Genomic DNA, 17210 nt, shown 5'->3' with positions numbered 1-17210 from the left:
CTCCCTAATTCCCCATCCGGCTTCTTAACACCTGGCAGCCCATCACATCTTCCAAAAAGGGGTTTCAAGTAGTCATTTTCTTTACACCATTTTTTTTCAAACCTTTAAATGAAATAATAAGCACACACAACAGAAAATACAAACTGATCTCAGTGTTGACCTTTTCAAATATTTAGTTGGTTATAGCGCTGAAGAGGAGGATAGGATAGGAGGCTGGAGGGATGTGACCCCCCCCCCCACTCACCCTCCAAGGTAGATGTCACCCAGAGGCACAGAACCCTGCGACCTCTTATCTGGAGCCCAGCTCTCTCCCAGATGCCAGCGTATCCCACTGTCTCCCGGACATCACATAGGGGTCTTTCAGGCACCTCCAACTGAACATGCCCAGAACTGAACGCACCATGTTCCCCCTCCAGCCTGTCTTGTCCCCAGCTCAGCTAAGCCACCCGTAGCTCAAGCCAGAAGGTGGGAGTCACGATGCTTCTTGCTCCTCCGGCCTCCACCATCTGTCACAGAGATCTCTACGTTCTACCTTCTAAGCACTTTACGAGGGGTCCTCTTCTCTCCACCCCCACCACCCAGCCGCTGCTCCAGACCACCTCCATCTCTCCCACTATCGCTGCAGCTTCCTAACGGGCCTCCCAGTCTCTACGCTCATTCCCTCTTGCACACCTGCAACAGCCGCCCTAAAAAGGTATTTCGGATGGAAATTTCTCCGTCGTCCAGCCTGGCTGAAAGCCTCTGTGCATTCAAGACAGAGCTCCACGCTCCTTATACAAGTCAACGACGTTGCCCACGACCTGGCCCGGCCCACTTGGCTCTCCACCAGTGGCTTTCTCAAGTTCCGGCGTCTCAAGCCCCTCCTTGAGCTGGGACAGGCGAAAAGCAGGTCCTGCAGGACCTACGGGGAGCGCCTTGGACCCTTCGGGGCGGAGGGCGTCCTGCAGTGACCGACCGGTTGATCTCCGGCCCTGCCAATCTCAGAGCGGGGCGGGGTCTGTCTGACGGTCTAGGCCAATCCTAGAGCGGGGGCGGGGCTGGGGCGGGACTCCGGGCTCTTCTGCTGGCCCGGGCTTTCCGGCTTCCCATACCTAAGTGCCCGGCCGCCACCGCACATCGCACCCCGCACCTGCTCCCCAGCAACCTCGCGCAGCTCTCGGCGCAATGGACCCGGCGTTGGCCGCGCAGATAAGCGAGGCGGTGGCGGAGAAGATGCTCCAGTACCGGCGAGACGAGTCAGGATGGAAGATTTGCCGGGAAGGCGTGAGTGAGGAGCTGGGCAGGAAGGGGTCGAAGGGCCTTTGCTCCGTGGGGCCGGGGTTCCAGAAGCCCCCAGGCTGCCCCTCTCCTGGAGGTTTTCTGCGTTCCATCCTCCGGCCTGTTTTGCACACAATGACACCCCCCCCCCCGAGAGATAAGTATCCGCCCCTTTCTTTGAAAGACTCGGCCAAGGTCACCTGGCTGGTCAATGATTAGAATGGAACCGGAAGCACCAGGCTCCAAAGCCTTTACTCCGTTCCTCGGAGCAGGAGCCCCTCTCTGCGTTCCCAGGAGGGTGGCAAAGGGATGGTGCTGCTCACTGGACACTTAGGATTTTTAACAAAGAGACCAAAATTGCCCGAGGAGACAAGATGCACGGTGGTTTTTAAGGTGGTTTGAAAACTCCCCAGCGCTCTTCAAGTCAGCCACATAAGATCCCTTTGTCCATCACATCCTCCTGGGGGCAGCTTTGTCCTGGACCAGTCCCCACTCTGCTACATGTCAGTTGGGTACCTTGGAGATTTGCATCTCTTGGGGCTCTCGACTTTTCTTCTGTAAAACAGGGGATTGGGCCTGGTGATCTCCCAAGGGCCTTTCTAGCTCTAAAATTTTGCGATTCTGTGCCTTTTGACAGAACGGAGTTTCAGTTTCCTGGAGGCCATCTGTGGAGTTTCCAGGGAACCTGTAAGTGCACCCCTTGTTCAAAGCTTGTCAAAGGTGCCACACCTTTCCTGCTGTTTCTGCGGGTTTGTTTCCTAAGAGACTCCAGTCAACCCTAGCACCTGGAATCAACTTGCCAGTTATCTTCTAGAAAAGTTTCCATGTTTAACTACATCATTTCCTCAAACTATATTCTTATGAAAGCTTGCCGTCCGTCCATTTCTGCAGGCCTGAGGGGAGGTGGGCTGGTAAATGTCAGCCCCTTCTCTGCAAGGCTGTCTTAACAGTGACAGACATGACTTCTAGTCCCTATATGTAATCCCAGGATAAACCAGTTTGATGCCTTGGGGTCACATTCCTCTTTGTGCTCCAGGTACCGAGGAGAAGGCATTGTGAATGGGACACCAGAGCAGGTGTGGGACTGTGTGAAACCACTTGCTGGGACCCTACGAGATAAGTGGGATGAGAATGTGAACAGTTTTGAAATTATCGAAAGCATCACTGATGTAAGTCTTTCCAAGCACTGTTATCGCTAGACAGTAAGCTGACTCTGTTCCCTCTGCGGGGGGTCAATGACACCTTTAGGCAAGAGGAGTACACTGTGAGCCCCTGATGCCCAGCAAACAGGTTGCCCACTGCTTGACACTCAAACCCAGCCTCGGCCCAGGTACAGGTAGGCAACAATGAGACCCAGAGAGGTAGAGCTGCCCTAAACAGAGCTGAGAGAACATAGCAGCGGATGATGAAAGCAGGAGTGCAGAGTGAACATGAGCTCTGAGGATGCTGAAGCAGTGCCTGGATTGGACACATCAGCTCTAGTTTGAAGTATTGCCCGTTTCTGGGACCATGGTAATGAATTGAGTCCTGGCCAAAGAGTCAGGATTCTCTGCCAGCTGTGACGCTGTGCCAGGTGGCAGATGCTGGATGACAGTTACTCCATTGGTAAAATGTGTGGTATCTACTCTAGCGCTGCCCAGGAGAACTTTCTGCTCTGATGGAAATATTCTACAACAGCGCTGTTCAGTACGGTAGCCACTAGCCCCACGTGGCCACAGAGCATTTGAAAGGTGTCTAGTTTGAAGAAATAAATTGTTAATTTTATTTAATTTTCATGACTCGATGTAAATTTAAATAGCCATATGGAACTAGTGGCTACCATATTGGGCAGTAAAGATGTAGTTTGTCCTGCCCTGGGATCCTCTGTAGTATTAAGTATGCACCTCCTCTTGATTATAGAAGTTAAGGAGAAAAAAACAAAACATAGCCAAAACAAATTAAAAAGTTGCCCTGGGGAAATGTTGCCAGCTTTTTTTGATTTGAATGGTGCCTTGATTTTGACATCTGTGGACATGGTATACCCTCTTGGGTGTTTCTGTAGATGGTGCTGTGAAACCTCAAGCCATAGTTCTTTACTGGTCAGTCCGTAGGACCCAAGTGTTCTTAAGCTTGACCAAGAATTCACATTTCAGTTCATTATCACAAATTATGTCAGTGTTTCCTGAAGGGTGGGGCACATAATGTTGGGGCACTAGGTGATACAGTGTATTAGGTCTCTAACAGTGAAAGCTGAAATTGAATCACACATAGCGAGGTCACCCCATTTCAAATGTTCTTCAATCTCTCTGATAACTTGAAGGGAAAAGTCTGGGATAGGTGCTAATGTGCTTTTGACACCTGTTTAACACTTGTGAATCTCCATTATAACAAACAGACAGCTGGCCTCAGGCTCAGAATTAGAACTATATATATATATATATATATATATATATATATATATATATATATATATTTGCAGTTGTCTTTTATTTATGCCAAGTGGTACCTTTTTTTCATTTCCAGTAGTTAAATAGCTTCCTTTTTAAAATAAGTTTAAGTTTTAAAACGTGAGCACATTTAGATAAAAATATTAAGTGAATAACAGGATAGGTGCTACCAGAGGTAGGAAAAAATTGTGAAGATAGTGTACAAATAATTATACACAAATGCTTGAAGTTGAGGAAACACGGGTTAATGCCCTTTGAAACATAATGGAAATGTAATAACAGAATGACAGCGTGATTTTGACAAATCTCAAATATCCTAATTCTAAGATTGATAGATAGTAGATGGATGGGTAGATGGATGGATGGATGAGATAAAGAGCCATGCCACAAGTTTGTGGCAGTTATAACACGTGCTGCCGCTTTCTTACCGATATGTCCTCTTCATCTTGTTCTCCAGACGCTCTCCTTCAGAATTGATGCGTTTTGTAGCAATAATCAGGAGTGGAATCTGTATAGTTATTTTTTTTTTTAATCTCATCACTTCTGCCATTCCTACTACAAACTACTAGAATTCAGAAAAGGCAAAATTACCTTGTTTCTAGCAACAAGCTTTGGCCTTTAAAAAGAATATATGCTTTAAGAAGGGGAAAACATGGAAATTCTAACTCCAGTGTGCAGTGCCTTGGTTAAATATTGAAATCAGCATCCCTCAGTGTCCCTTTGGCCCCCTGGGGGATTTTACACCCTAGGACAGTGTATGATTGGAAGATTCCAGATGGGTGGGGTATGTGGCACCTTTTTCAAGTGGGAAAGGGAAACCTGCATGAAGGTGCAGGCTGTTCTCAGGCAGGTCATTCTAGGAAGGACACGTGGAAGATGAGCCATCTGGAAACTGATTCCCAGTGCTCCCAGAGCCCACTGGAAAGTTCTCAAGTGCCCCCAGGGATTGCACGCCCACCTGGAAGACTCATACCCAGGGTCAGACTTTTCTCAGCCACACACGGCGCCCCGAGTCTTAATAGCCAAAGAGGCAAGAGGCCTTCTCGCCTGCTCCCCAGAGGTCTCCCCAGGATTGTCCCATCCTCGGGCCTGACCTGTACCTTGTGACCTTGAAAGGACCGGGGTCCTGCTGGAGGAGGGGAATCATGGGATAAAGCATGGGGTGGGTTTGAAGGGCCCTTGGCTTGTAAAGTGGGAGAATGGACTTGGTGGGATATTCTGAGATGGTGTGCAGTTCAAGGGGTGCTCGCTCCCAGGGCTGGGGCTGGGAGAAACCAGAAAGCTGCCCAGGACACACATTTAAGGAGGCACTGCTCTCAGGGTTAAGCAAGTACCGGGTCGGCCTTAGGAAGGAATGGCCTCTCTTGCCTCACCCTACTTCTGGCCCTGTTCAAGCCTCATCTCCACCCTGAGCTTTGTGGTGAATTCCTTCATCTCTCCAAGCCTCAGTTTCCTCACCTGTCAAATGGGTTCATGAAACCTATTTCTCAGTTGCAAAGGACCACTGAGAGCTTTGTCCAGCCAGGCTCTTAACTACGTGCTCAATTAATGGCAACTCTCATGCTCTTTTGAGACATAAGCTCAGAGTGGTCCTGATCAGCCATGGGCAGCCCGTGTCACAACCCTAGATTCTACGAGCTGGGTGTGTTGCCATGACCCTTGGCCCGTCCAGGAAAGTTCATTCTAGACCCTCCAGGTCACAGCGCCACCCTGCTGTCAGTTCTATTCCCATTTTCTAGACCCTGGGGTATTGGAACAGGTTGGATGAGCTCCGAGTCGAGTTGGGTTGGGGAGCAGATGCGCGGCCATCAGACGCAGCTGGATCCCCCTTTGCTCTGACAGACACAGTGCGTCAGCAGAACCACCACCCCCTCAGCCGTCATGAAGCTCATCTCTCCCAGAGACTTTGTGGACCTGGTGCTGGTCAAGACGTATGAGGATGGGACCATCAGTTCCAATGGTGAGTGACGGCAGGGCTGCTGCAAAGCCTTCGTGGGATGCTGGTTTCTGTCTCTTCCACACCCGCCCAGCTCCTCAAGGAAAGCCGACCAGCCGGAAATCCCTGGAGCACTCACAGCCTGGGTCTCTTTTTCTGTGCCAGCCTCCCCTTGTCATGTTTGGGGAGATTCTGTGCCAGGGAGGTCTGAGGTGGGAGAGTCCACACACTAGTAATTTTAGTTATAAATCACAGATTTCGTCAGCACCCCATTTTCATCCCTGCTGAGGCGCATAGTTTGTACCCTAGACATGCGGGGTACGGTTTGGCTTCAGGGAACCCCAGGGTGTGGTGATTCCCTGCACCGACGGAGCACCTTCCCGAGAGGGCTGTGGGGCTGTCCGCTCTCCTCCTTCCCGCGAGGAGCAGAGTTCCTGCCTCTGCACTTTCTATGGTGCCTCCCGCTGAAAGCCACAGCGCCTGCCACTCCTCTGAATCTTCCACATGGGGGTAGGTTGTGTGTCCATCCACACCTCTCTCGGCTGCGATTTGAGAGGGGTCCCTTCGTTCTTCTGCCCTCAAGCCTCATAGTCTGAAATGTTCTTTTCTCTAATATTCCAGCAGGCTTGGGGAAGCTGTGGACATGCGTGTGTGCGTGTGTGCGTGAGCACGAGTATGTGTGAACGTGTGTGTGAATGTGAGGGACGGGGTGGCAGTAGGAAGAGCTCAGGGCCAAGGGGCAGGGTCGTCCTCTGACGCCTGGGCTCCAGGTGACTGGTCTGTACCCACCGTGGGTGCCCGGTAAGGCCCTTCAGCGGCAGTGGCCCAACTGCCCGAAGTTGTAGCTCACTGACCATCTTTCTCTGTCTTCCAGCTACCAGCGTGGAGCATCTGTTATGTCCCCCGAAGCCAGGTTACGTGAGAGGATTTAACCATCCTTGCGGTTGCTTCTGTGGACCTCTGCCAGGGTAAGGATAAGCTCTTGGATTGAATGATGTGCCCAGACCTAACTGTGGCTTAACTGAGGACATTCTACTCAATGGCAACATTAATGATGATTTGCAGTAATAAAAATGCCTCACCACTCTGTAGGCCTTGACGTTACAGAACCCTATACATACACATTGGTGACGTAACACGCCAAAGTTCTAGGCACGTGGGAAAGAATTGTGGGGAGATGTCATTATTTCTGATGTGGGGAGCCCTCCCTCCGGCCCAGGCAAGCTGGGCAAATGTCACGGTCCCATTTAGCAGATGAGGAAACTGAGGCTCGGGGAAGTTAGGTGGTCTGTGCAGGGTCCCAGGCTGGCCGTGTGGGCCCTGGGCACCCAGTCTTCTCCTCCGTGTTCTGAGTGCTCTCCACCAGCCTGGAGCAGCCAAGAGCTTAGCTGGCCTCACCCCGAATCCCACACGGTGCTCTTCACCCCTCACCGAGGAATGGGATGGAGATGCTCGGGGCTAAAGCGCGATTCTCAGAGCACACCGTCAGTCAGCCCCAGAACTGAGCTCAGAAATGGTTCTGGCCCCATTTTCTCGCAGGTCATGGCCAGGTTCTTTTTGGTTTTTTGGGTTTTTGTTTTTGGCCTCACCGAGCAGCGTGTGGGATCTTAGTTCCCTGACCAGGGATCGAACCCACGCCCCTTGCAGTGGAAGCGTGGAGTCTTAACCACTGGACCACCAGGGCCAGGTTTTTACCAGGAGCTTTCCGTGTTAATAATAACCCGAAGGTCACTGGTTTATCCTGGGAACCACTCAAGTTGACAAAGAAAGAAACTGTACCTGAGGGTCTGTCCCTGTCACCCTGCAACCCACAAACAGACACCAGCAGGGAAAACATTGATGCTGTCACCACTCAATCTCAGGAGAAGGGTTTTGGTGCCATAGCATTGTACCGAAAACCCACATCCCACACCTTCACGTAACACTTTTGACTAAGCTGGCTTTTCACACATCTTGTGGCAGACTTCTGTTAAACGTAGCAAAACTTTATGAGTTTGCAAATAATAGCATAGCTGCAATCCAACACGGCTCCCCTCACCATGCGAGCGCAAACACACACACACACACACAGGAATTTTCAGAATAAGAGTCAGAGCACTTTCCCCTTAGGGGCTGAATTCTGTGGATATCTTCCTTGGGGAGAATGCACAATATGATGAGTATCATTATGCCTCATTCCAGATAGCAAGACCTGATTGCACAGACTTTGTAGCTGGGTCACTTAGTGCCAGAAAGATCCCACAAAACCCAGCTGGTGTGGAGGTTTTTTTCTTAAGACATTTTTAAAACATTTTTTATTATATATGTTACAAATATTTCTTCCCAAGATGTTCCATATATATATATTTCTTGTTGTTTTATCTTTTGGCTGCACCACACAGCATGCAGGATCTTAGTTCCCCCACCAGGGATGGAACCTGCCTCCACTGCACTGGAAGCGTGGGGTCTTAACCCCTGGACCACCAGGGAAGTCCCTAGTGTGGAGGTTTTGACTCAGCTCGCTTGAAAGCATTTTATGTGGATCTGAAACCTGTGACAATGATGGTTCCCATCACTCTATGAATATAGGCCTGTTCTAGGTGCTATGGATTCAAGAAATGATACTAATCGTGACAGGAACAGCAGCAAATGTTTATACATCACTCCTGTGTGTAAGGCACTCTTCTATTCTTTATATTTTATAATTTAACTCATTTTTATTCTTATAACAATTCTAAGGTACTGTTATTACCTTCATTTTTTTATATGAGGACTCTGGGCACAGAGAGGTTATCTAACTTACTCAAGATCACACAGCAAGGAGCTGGTCAAGCTATAGCATCTGACTCCCAAATCTATGCTCTTAATCTAGATATTGACCCCTCAAAACAGATAAGCCTTCTTGGAACTTAGATTCTAGTGGGAGCAGGGTAGACAGACAAAACACAAGCACCGTAATTATATCAGATGTACACGCTTGTAGTGATCAGATTTTAAATGATTTGGAGAAAACTGAAACCAGATAAAGGTGCCGGGGAGGGATGGGGGAGCTAGACATCTGGGGGGTCACCAAAGGCCCCCCTGATAGGACGTTTGACCAAAGTACAGCACAGGGAGCCTTGGGGATGGGAGGGGGCTGGGGGGAGTGTGTGCCTGGCAGAGGGATAAGCAGGTCCATAGTCCCTGAGGTGGGGGCAGGCAAGGGGCATTTACGGAATGGCACGGAGGCCGTTGTGCCAGATGGCAGTGAGCAGGGGGAAAGGCAAGGAGATCCGGTCACCGAGGTAGCAGGGCCCACACCCTGGAGTCGTGGGCGCTGTGCTCGGAATCGAACGGGGAGCTGGTGGGGAGTCTGGAGCAGGATGTGCTCTGGGCTGAGTGTCCAGTGCTGTGATGCCTCTGGAGTGGGCGAGGTTGTGAGCCAGGGCAAGGGGACTAATTGGAGGTGAGGGATGGTGGTGCCTGAGTCGAGTGGCTGCAGCGGACAGGGCAGAGCTGTCGGGCTCTGCTTGTTCTCCAGGCGGGGGCGGGGGGGGGGGGGTTGGTGTTTGTAGCAGGGGCAGCATAATCACATCGTGAATGCAGCCCTGCTCTGTGCCCAGCGAGTCTACTGAGTGCTCTGCACGTGTTATCTCACGAATCCTTACAACAAGGACCAGTGGTGGACGCCGTTATCTAGCCCAGCCTTCTCCATGGGGAGACCAGGTGATTCCAACATCGCTCTGAGCCCCCCTTTGCCCGCTCTGTTAATGACGTCCAAGCGAGAAGCGCTCTTCACCGTGACCACTCTGTAAGGTACCGAGTTTGCCTCTTCCACCCGGCCTGTTGCGTGTTTACCTCCTACCAAGCCCCGTCCTCACCCGGAGGAAAGCATGGTCCCTGAGCAGACTTTCTCCCTCACCTGTTCAGGCCAAAGAGGACAGCACTGAGAAGTATGGGGGCTTGAGTGAGCCCATGGCAGGAGGAGCAGGGAGAAGAGAGAAGGTCCCAGCACAGGTGGAGGGGCTGGGGCTTGGTGAGCAAGGAACAGTGTCCGATGATGCTGAGGCTTTGGGATGGAAGGCAGTCTGTGCCCCCCGAACCCCGAGTTCAGGCTCTGTGCAGAGAAGGCATGAGCAGAGGAGAGAAGCCTGCCCAGCCAGCGCCGTCCTGCACTGTCGTTCATCTGCTGGCCCCCGGCCCTGTCTGTGCATCTGGGAGGGAGGGCGAGGTTCTAAAGGGTCTCCACTTCTCAGCCCTTGACCTCCAGGATGTCAGGAAACACTTGATGGGAAGGTGCAGTGCTCCGTGGGGTTCCTGATGAGACTCTGAGGCTGCTGACAGCTCCACTCAAATGAAACGCCAAATGGTCCCCGCAAAGCCCGTGCCTTTGTGGTCCTGGCAATTGGGAAGTTTGTGACACTGAAGACCCTTTGTCCCTACCAAGTTGGGTCCCGTCTCCTCCCGTGCGTGCCCCTCACTGAATCTGACTCTCGCTGGTGGGCTTCACTGCCCTTGTGCCCCTGAGCAGGAGGCCACTACGTCTGCAGCCCAGGGAGGTCCGCTGAGTTGCAAGGTTGGTGACCGGACGCTGCCTCTCGACTTCAGCACGGGTCTGTGCCATGTTCCATGCTGTGGCCTCCCTCGGGGCTTCTGCCACCCCCAGCCGAAGCCCCTTCTCATGTGTGCAAGTTATGTGTCAGGTCTCTAAGTCGGCCATTCTCACATTTTTGGTCTGAGGCTCCATTACACTCTTAAATATTATTCAGGGCATCAAAGCGCTTTTGTTCATGTGGATTATATCCATCAGTATTTACTATATTTGAAATTAAAACCGGGACATTTAAAAAACATTTATTTTAAAATAATGATAATACGTGTATTATATGTTCACATAAATATTTTTGTGAAAAGTAACCATATTTTTCAAAAGAGGAAAAATAGTGAAGAGTGGCCCTGTTTGACATTTTGGGAAATCTCTTTAATGTCAGGTTTAACAGAAGCTCGTATCTGCCTCTGCATTCAGTCTGTTGTGATATCACACCTCATGTAGCCTCTGGAAACCTCCCCCGGAAGCTGCTGACAGCTCCATTCAAATAAAATGCTCAGTGGTCTCCACGAAGCCCATGCCTTCATGGTCCTGGCCAAGAGAAAACTTGTGAGAATGAAGTACATGCTGAGAGAATGGGAGTGGAAAAGGCAAATCACATCTTAGTGCTGTGATGAAAATAGCTCTGACCTTGCAGACCCCTTGAAAGGGTGTCAGGAGCCCCCAGGAGCTGCCAGGCCATTTGGAGAACCACTGCCCTAAATGGACAGAGGGCAGCATCGTGTCTGTTCCTCCCAGGACCCGGTACAGGAGTGAGTTCTCTGAAAGCCTTTGCCGAGTGAATCGGGCACAGGGAACGAATGACCCTCCTGGGCTGGAAGTGGGGGGTCGTCCTCGCTCAATGGCCTGGTGGGGCCATGGAAGCATCCACGAGAGGACCCGCTTCCATCCTGAAAAGAAGCAGGTCCAGAGGGACGCCCTGGGCAGTGAACCCAGCGAAATCCCTGGGTCTGGACCATTTCCTGGGCGGGCTCTCTGCTCCAGACACATAACAGCCCTGGCCTTGCTTTCACAGGGAGCCCGACAAGACCAGCCTGGTCACGTTCTTCCAGACCGACCTCAGCGGTTACCTTCCGCAGGGCGTGGTGGACTCCTTCTTTCCCCGCAGCATGGCCGGGTTTTACGCCAACCTCCAGAAAGCAGTGAAGAAATTCTACGGCTGACATCCTGGCTGGTGGGCCGAGAACTGCCATGACTCGTGCGGAGCTGCCATTGTTGGGACGCAGCTGGAGAGCCTGGGAGAACACGGGCTCCTTTGGAACCGCTCTACTTTTGGAACCCACCAATGACCAGTTCATCTCCAGGGACATCAGCCAGAGGCAGCCCCCGCCCCTCCTGCTCCTCCTTCCACTTGGGCGGGGCTGCCGTTACCCAAGCACCCCTCCTCCAGCAGGGTGCCCCCCAAGCCCCCCCGGTCGCCGGACAGGGACTCTGCCCGGGCACCGTGCGATGCTCTCGGGTCCAAAGCCTTTCTGTGCCGATCTCTCTCAGAGACCATGTTTCCCCGTTTGTCGAGAAGAATCACCATCAATCCCGAAAACCTGGCTCAGCCCCTTGGTGGCATTCGAGCTCTCAGTCCTGTGCAACAAATCCCCGGATGTGTGTTTCTGATACCGTGCCAGACTTTCCCCCTTAAAAGACGTCAGCTTGGCAAAATGATGCTTAAAAAATGAGAGAAGCATTCAGGAAAAAACACTTCCAGTACTCCTTTTGTTGTCTCTTCTATTCAAGTCATTTTTCTCTCTTTTTCCCCTGCATGAGTTAAATTTCAGGCGCCCCAGTGAAACCTGGCAGTTTGAATCTGCCCAGGCAGCACTCTGGAATTGATTCTGGGCTCAGGGCACCTACAAGGGGAACTTGGAGGAGAACTTGTTCTGTTATAGAAGATGGAGCAGGAGTCCTCTGGCCTCCGGGACCTGGTGAGCCCGTACTGCTGTCAGCGGGAAGGACGGAAGAGCAGATGCCCCACCCCCAGCAGTGCTGGCTAAAATCCCCCCCAGGCTCTGCTGCAAGATGAAATGACCCCAAACGGGCTATGCCCAGCCCGGTGCATCATCGGAACCAGGGAGCACGGCCTTGCCACCTGGAAGGGGCTTCAGCGGGCACACGACTCCCTTTCCTTCACTCTGGTCAGGGCCACACAGTCCTGTGTGGAATTCTCCAACATTCCCTCACAAGCTCCTCCATTGGCCCACCAACTTGCTGGTGAGGGAGGCCCCACGTGTGTTTGACCAGAGTGCACTCGTATTGCAGTTTCTCAGGTTACTAGCAGAAAATTTCCAGGGTCCTCAGCCTTTGCACCTCCAGATGGAAAACATTCCCCTTGTATCAGAGTATCTTGCTTCCCCACCTTTGAGTCCTGGGGTGCCTGTCTTCTGAATGTGCCGAGGTCTGAGCAAGCTTTAAAATGTGAAAGCTCAGTGTCAGGGGGTTAGAAAGCCTTTCTGGGCTCTAATGCAGCTGCAGATCCCACAATCATGCCATGAAGATCATCCAGCTAACTCCCTCTTCTCATCAAGAAATCTTCACAGGACTCTTATATGTACTTAGATTTCATTCATTCATTCGCCAAGTACTTAATGGGTCCTTACTTTGTGCCAGAAGTCGTTCTGTATCAACTTATCACAATTTGATCTCCCAAACCCAGCCGATTGTGGGCACGCCAGCCCAGGAGCCCCAGGAAGGTGGTGGTCTTACCAAGATGGAGCCACCTGTGCTGCCCCATCTGGCCAGGAGGGGAGGTCAGCCTCCCAAGAACACGTCTCACTGGGCCCACTGCATGGACTGCGCCTGCACTGCTCCTACGTGCATCTGCTGGCAGTGGGTTAAACTGGTTTGAGCACTGGACCAAGAGTCAGAAAACATGCAAGTGGTCCCATCCCTGCCAGTTAGAAATGATGCTCTCGGACAGTCACTTAACACTCCTGTGCTTTGGCTTCCTGTCTTTAAAGAAAATCTGGGGGCATGAATACCAATCCTGGGGTAGCCTGCTTAAGAGTCCATGCAAATGAGATGATGGTGGTGAATCAGTGAGGTGCTGTACAAAGCCAGGAACGAGGGCTGCCTGGGAGAGACTCTTGGATGGACTCATTTCCCTGGGGAGTTAAAGTAGATCCAGGATTGTTGTTTGTGTGTTTGCGGTGTTGGGGATGACTGGAATCATTGTTTGCAAAGACACTGTTTTCTCTGCCTGTTGTCAGATCTGAAGAAGGTGACCAAGGCGCACTAAACCTCACCTGTAAACTGCAGCATCATGACGCTCAAATGGATGAGCTTACGTTTTAAGACCTTCTTGCTGATTCTTTTTTTTTAAAATAAATTTATTTATGTATTTTTTGGCTGTGTTGGGTCTTCGTTGCTGCGCGCAGGCTTTCTCTAGTTGCAGCGAGCGTTGCAGTGTGCGGGCTTCTCATTGCGGTGGCTTCTCGTTGCGGAGTACGGGCTCTAGGCGTGCGGGCTTCAGTAGTTGTGGCGCACGGGCTCTAGAGCGCAGCCTTCAGTAGTTGTGGCGCACGGGCTTAGTTGCTCCGCGGCGTGTGGGATCTTCCCGGACCAGAGCTCAAACCCGTGTCCTCTGCATTGGCAGGCGGATTCTTAAACCACTGCGCCACCAGGGAAGTCCCTTTCTTGCTGATTCTTGATTTGAAACTGGAAAGCTGGCAGTGGCAGCGTCCTCAGTGGTTCTATTTGAGCTGGGGGAGAAGGGGGTCTTCAGAGACAGAAGGGGTTCCTGGGAGGGCCTGGGCGCGCCCTGGCTGCATGTGAGTCCTCATACAACCCCACTCACTCACTTGATTCATCTGAGCTCCCAAGGAGGCTTTCTCCGTGTCCCAGGCCCATGGCTGGCACTGTGCTCCTCCGTGTCACCACCTCCCAGTCCTGATGGAAAGACTCTTTCTCCTTCCCCAGGCTGGTCCGCATTCATCACCTGGCTGGTCCACCTTCATCACCTGGCTGGGCCACCTTCATCACCTGGCTGCTTGATAAGACTCAAAACAGTAACCCGATTATAGGAAACATCATTGTGTGCAGACGTGAGATTGCGGGGGCGAGGGGTGTGCCCGCTGAATCCCATGGCCTGGGTGCCCGGCCCTGGACAGGCACACAGTAAGATCCGGTAGGGTGGGTGTTGAATGGGGTCATACCTTTCATTGTCAGACCATGTTCAAATTCAGCCTTTCTCTTAAATCTAAGGAGCTGACACAAATGGTTATCTCCAAGTTCTTGTCTGCTCTAGAGCTTGACACAGATGACTCTGAGCACATTATTTCTCAGGAAGAATAGGGCACTGAGCTGGCACCCACTGTGGTGAAGTCACTAAAGGGGCTTGCATGAAGATTATGATTCCCCAGGAGAGTTTCCTAAGAGTTCACAGCCAGGAAACAGATTCTTAGCTTCCTATGGACCCTGGAGAAGCTATTGGATGACATTAAGATGGCCCCTCTGATACTGGCCTGGGAGTAAGGACTTTTTGTGTCGTGTCTGTGGTCCTTGCCGGGTCCTCCCTCACACCCTTATTCACGGGAACAGGGGCAGGAGCAGGGCTGACACACTGTCCAGGCCTCGTCGGGGGCTGTTGGGTGTTGCTAATGCATTTCTTTGTCCCGAGCTTGACAATCAGGCATTAAGCGATGACCAAACTTAAAAGCACCTTGGCCTGTTAGTCTCTCCCAGACCACAGAAGAAAGGACTCACTCTCCGTATCATTTACCAGCTGGACAAGTTGCCTCTTATCTCTGGGTCTCAGTACCCTCATCTACACAGGGGGACAATACCACGCTCTGTAGACACTGCTGTGATTACTAAAGACAGTGTCCGCTTAACCCAGCACGGTGCTTGGCTCGTGGGAGTTAAATGGCAGCCATTGTGTTGTACTCTCTCAGACTCACGCTAGTCCATTCTGCTGGCACAGCTGAGCACACGTGGAGCTTCCGTTGTTTGCTTACTCGCTCTGCCACCGGGTACCACCCTGGCGAGGAGCACTTCTCCAACCCAACCAAATCCACTTTTGCAAATGTTTTGTGTGCTAGATTGTATTTTCCAAAAACAGCCCCAGCCATCTTTCCCTTCCCCTTAAACCGGGGCGGGTTTGTGCCAGCTCTGACTGACAGAGCATAGGAGAAGTGACGCTATTTGATGTCAGAGGCAAGGTCTTAAAAAGGATGCAGCTCCTACGTGGCTCTCACACTCTCCGGGGGACACCCAGCTACCATGTTGTGAGGACGCCCAGGCCACAGGGAGAGGCCTCCTGCAATGTGTAGTCCTGCAGCTCCAGCTGAGTTCCCAGCCAGCAGCCAACATCAGCGGCCCGATGTGTGAGTGAGTGAGTGACCCTTCGGGGGGTTCCAGCCTCCGGCCTTTGAGTTGGGCCAGCTGATGTCAAGTGGAGCAGGATGAACTGTCTCCTTCCAAATCTGCCACCACTGTGGAGTCATGAGAAAAACAAAGGGTGCTGTTTGGGGTGGATCAAGACACAGTGATAGTCCTTAGAAAATCTGCAAAGCAAAACATGGATTTCATATCCAATTGTCATATATCCATTTTATTTACAGCACCACAATATTATCAGTAAGCTCTCTCTAGACATAGTCTGTAGTTTGTAACAGCCACCCCAGTGTGACTCTGCCCTAAGTTTCTGGGACAACCCGCTTGCTGGGTGATGTTCCAGAAGGTCCGTCCAGACATGGGCAAGCAGCCACCAGGAAGCACGCCTGTGCTTTCCCCCATCGGGGTGGGGTTAGCAGTGACCCTGAGAATTAGCGGTTATGGGGAGCTGCATGCAGTTGGCTCTGGTGTCAGCTCTGGCGCTGGGCCTAGGGGTCTCCAGCAGCTGTGGTCCCCTTGGACCGGGGGCTCTTCCTCCTGAGGATGATAGTGACAGGTCCATCAGGCAGCGCCTTGATGATGTTCCAGGCTTCAAACCGTGTAAGGCCCTGCACGGCAGTGCTGGCCAAGTGTAAGATTTCATCTCCTGGCTGGACCGTCTCACTTTGTTCTGAGGCCGCCCCTGGGATGAGAGAGAAGAGGATGGGTCTCACAAGTGACAGTGGAACAAGCAGTTACTTTCTACCCTTGGTCTCTGAGGAGCCGGGACAGCTCAGAGGGAACTGGCGCCCATCCCTCCGGAACTCGGTGGTTGTTCTGACATGAGACATCTCATAAAACGGTGACTTCAAGGCTGGCACACCAGGCTCCAGCTCTGCGTGGCCCTTGGGAGAGGTGAGGCCCATGCTGTCCCCAGAGAAGGGAGATTTCGGGCAGCTCCAAGCCAGAGCCTGGCTGGGTAGACTTCCCCGGGGAACTGGGTCCTCCTCTAAGCCTCCTTGGATAGCACCCCAATACCCCTCCCCCGCACATGTGGTCTCTGTACTCCTAATGGGATGGCCGGGCATTGGGTGGTGTTGGAATGGAGCTGGTGGGACGTTCACGGAACAATCTTCACAGTACTTTTGGCTCTGAATGGCCTGGAGAAGACCCCTGGGTCCACATAAAGAGGACATAATCACATACGGCTCCCACTCTTTCAGAGTGACGTAGGGAAAGAGTGCTCTTTTACTGCTGATGTTGAAAGAAAATTTCCCATCTGTTTGACACAATGATATCTGCAAATATTTAATAAGAGTAAAAGATAATAGTAATGATGATCATAATAAAAAAATAGCTAGGGACTTCCCTGGCGGTCCAGTGGTTAGGGCTCCATGCTTCCATTGCGGGGAGCGTGGGTTTGATCCCTGGTCGGGGAACTAAGATCCCGCATGCTGAGAAATAAATAGCTAACTAAATAAAATGGGCCAAGTACCTAAACAGACATTTCTCAAAAAAAAAAAAAATTAGCTAAAATATATTGGGCAATTATATATAACAGGCGTTGTGTTAACACTTGGCGTTTATGGCAACAGTCCTATGAGGTATGTATGCTCTGTTAGTATTCCCTTTTCATGTGGGAGGAAACCAAGGACTCAAGTAGCTCACACAAGCTCCAAAGCTGCTGAGTGCTGCAGCTGTAGAATCCACCTCCCTTGGT

The 17210-nt window shown here is 51.6% G+C and overlaps 2 protein-coding genes across 2 annotated transcripts in view; one reads left to right on the top strand and one right to left on the bottom strand.

The window, feature by feature from the left end:
• The first annotated feature begins 1074 nt into the window (after positions 1 to 1074).
• STARD5 (StAR related lipid transfer domain containing 5) lies at positions 1075 to 13488 on the top strand. Its single transcript, XM_059912334.1, has 6 exons — positions 1075 to 1263; positions 1895 to 1944; positions 2294 to 2426; positions 5526 to 5643; positions 6494 to 6587; positions 11202 to 13488. Exons 1-6 carry the CDS (start codon positions 1165 to 1167, stop codon positions 11347 to 11349), a joined length of 642 nt encoding a protein of 213 aa, XP_059768317.1. The 5' UTR covers positions 1075 to 1164; the 3' UTR covers positions 11350 to 13488.
• A 2233-nt stretch (positions 13489 to 15721) lies between these two features.
• Positions 15722 to 17210, bottom strand: part of IL16 (interleukin 16) — a 104308-nt gene continuing 102819 nt past the window's right edge. Inside the window, exon 19 of the mRNA XM_059912333.1 lies at positions 15722 to 16193. Within this exon, the coding sequence (XP_059768316.1) occupies positions 16000 to 16193 (194 nt within the window). The 3' untranslated portion in view covers positions 15722 to 15999. The remainder of the gene's footprint in view (positions 16194 to 17210) is intronic.

This window comes from Balaenoptera ricei, chromosome 2 (assembly GCF_028023285.1).
Source record: "Balaenoptera ricei isolate mBalRic1 chromosome 2, mBalRic1.hap2, whole genome shotgun sequence".
Classification (NCBI taxonomy): domain Eukaryota; kingdom Metazoa; phylum Chordata; class Mammalia; order Artiodactyla; family Balaenopteridae; genus Balaenoptera; species Balaenoptera ricei.
This window is presented reverse-complemented; position numbering and strand designations above follow the sequence as displayed.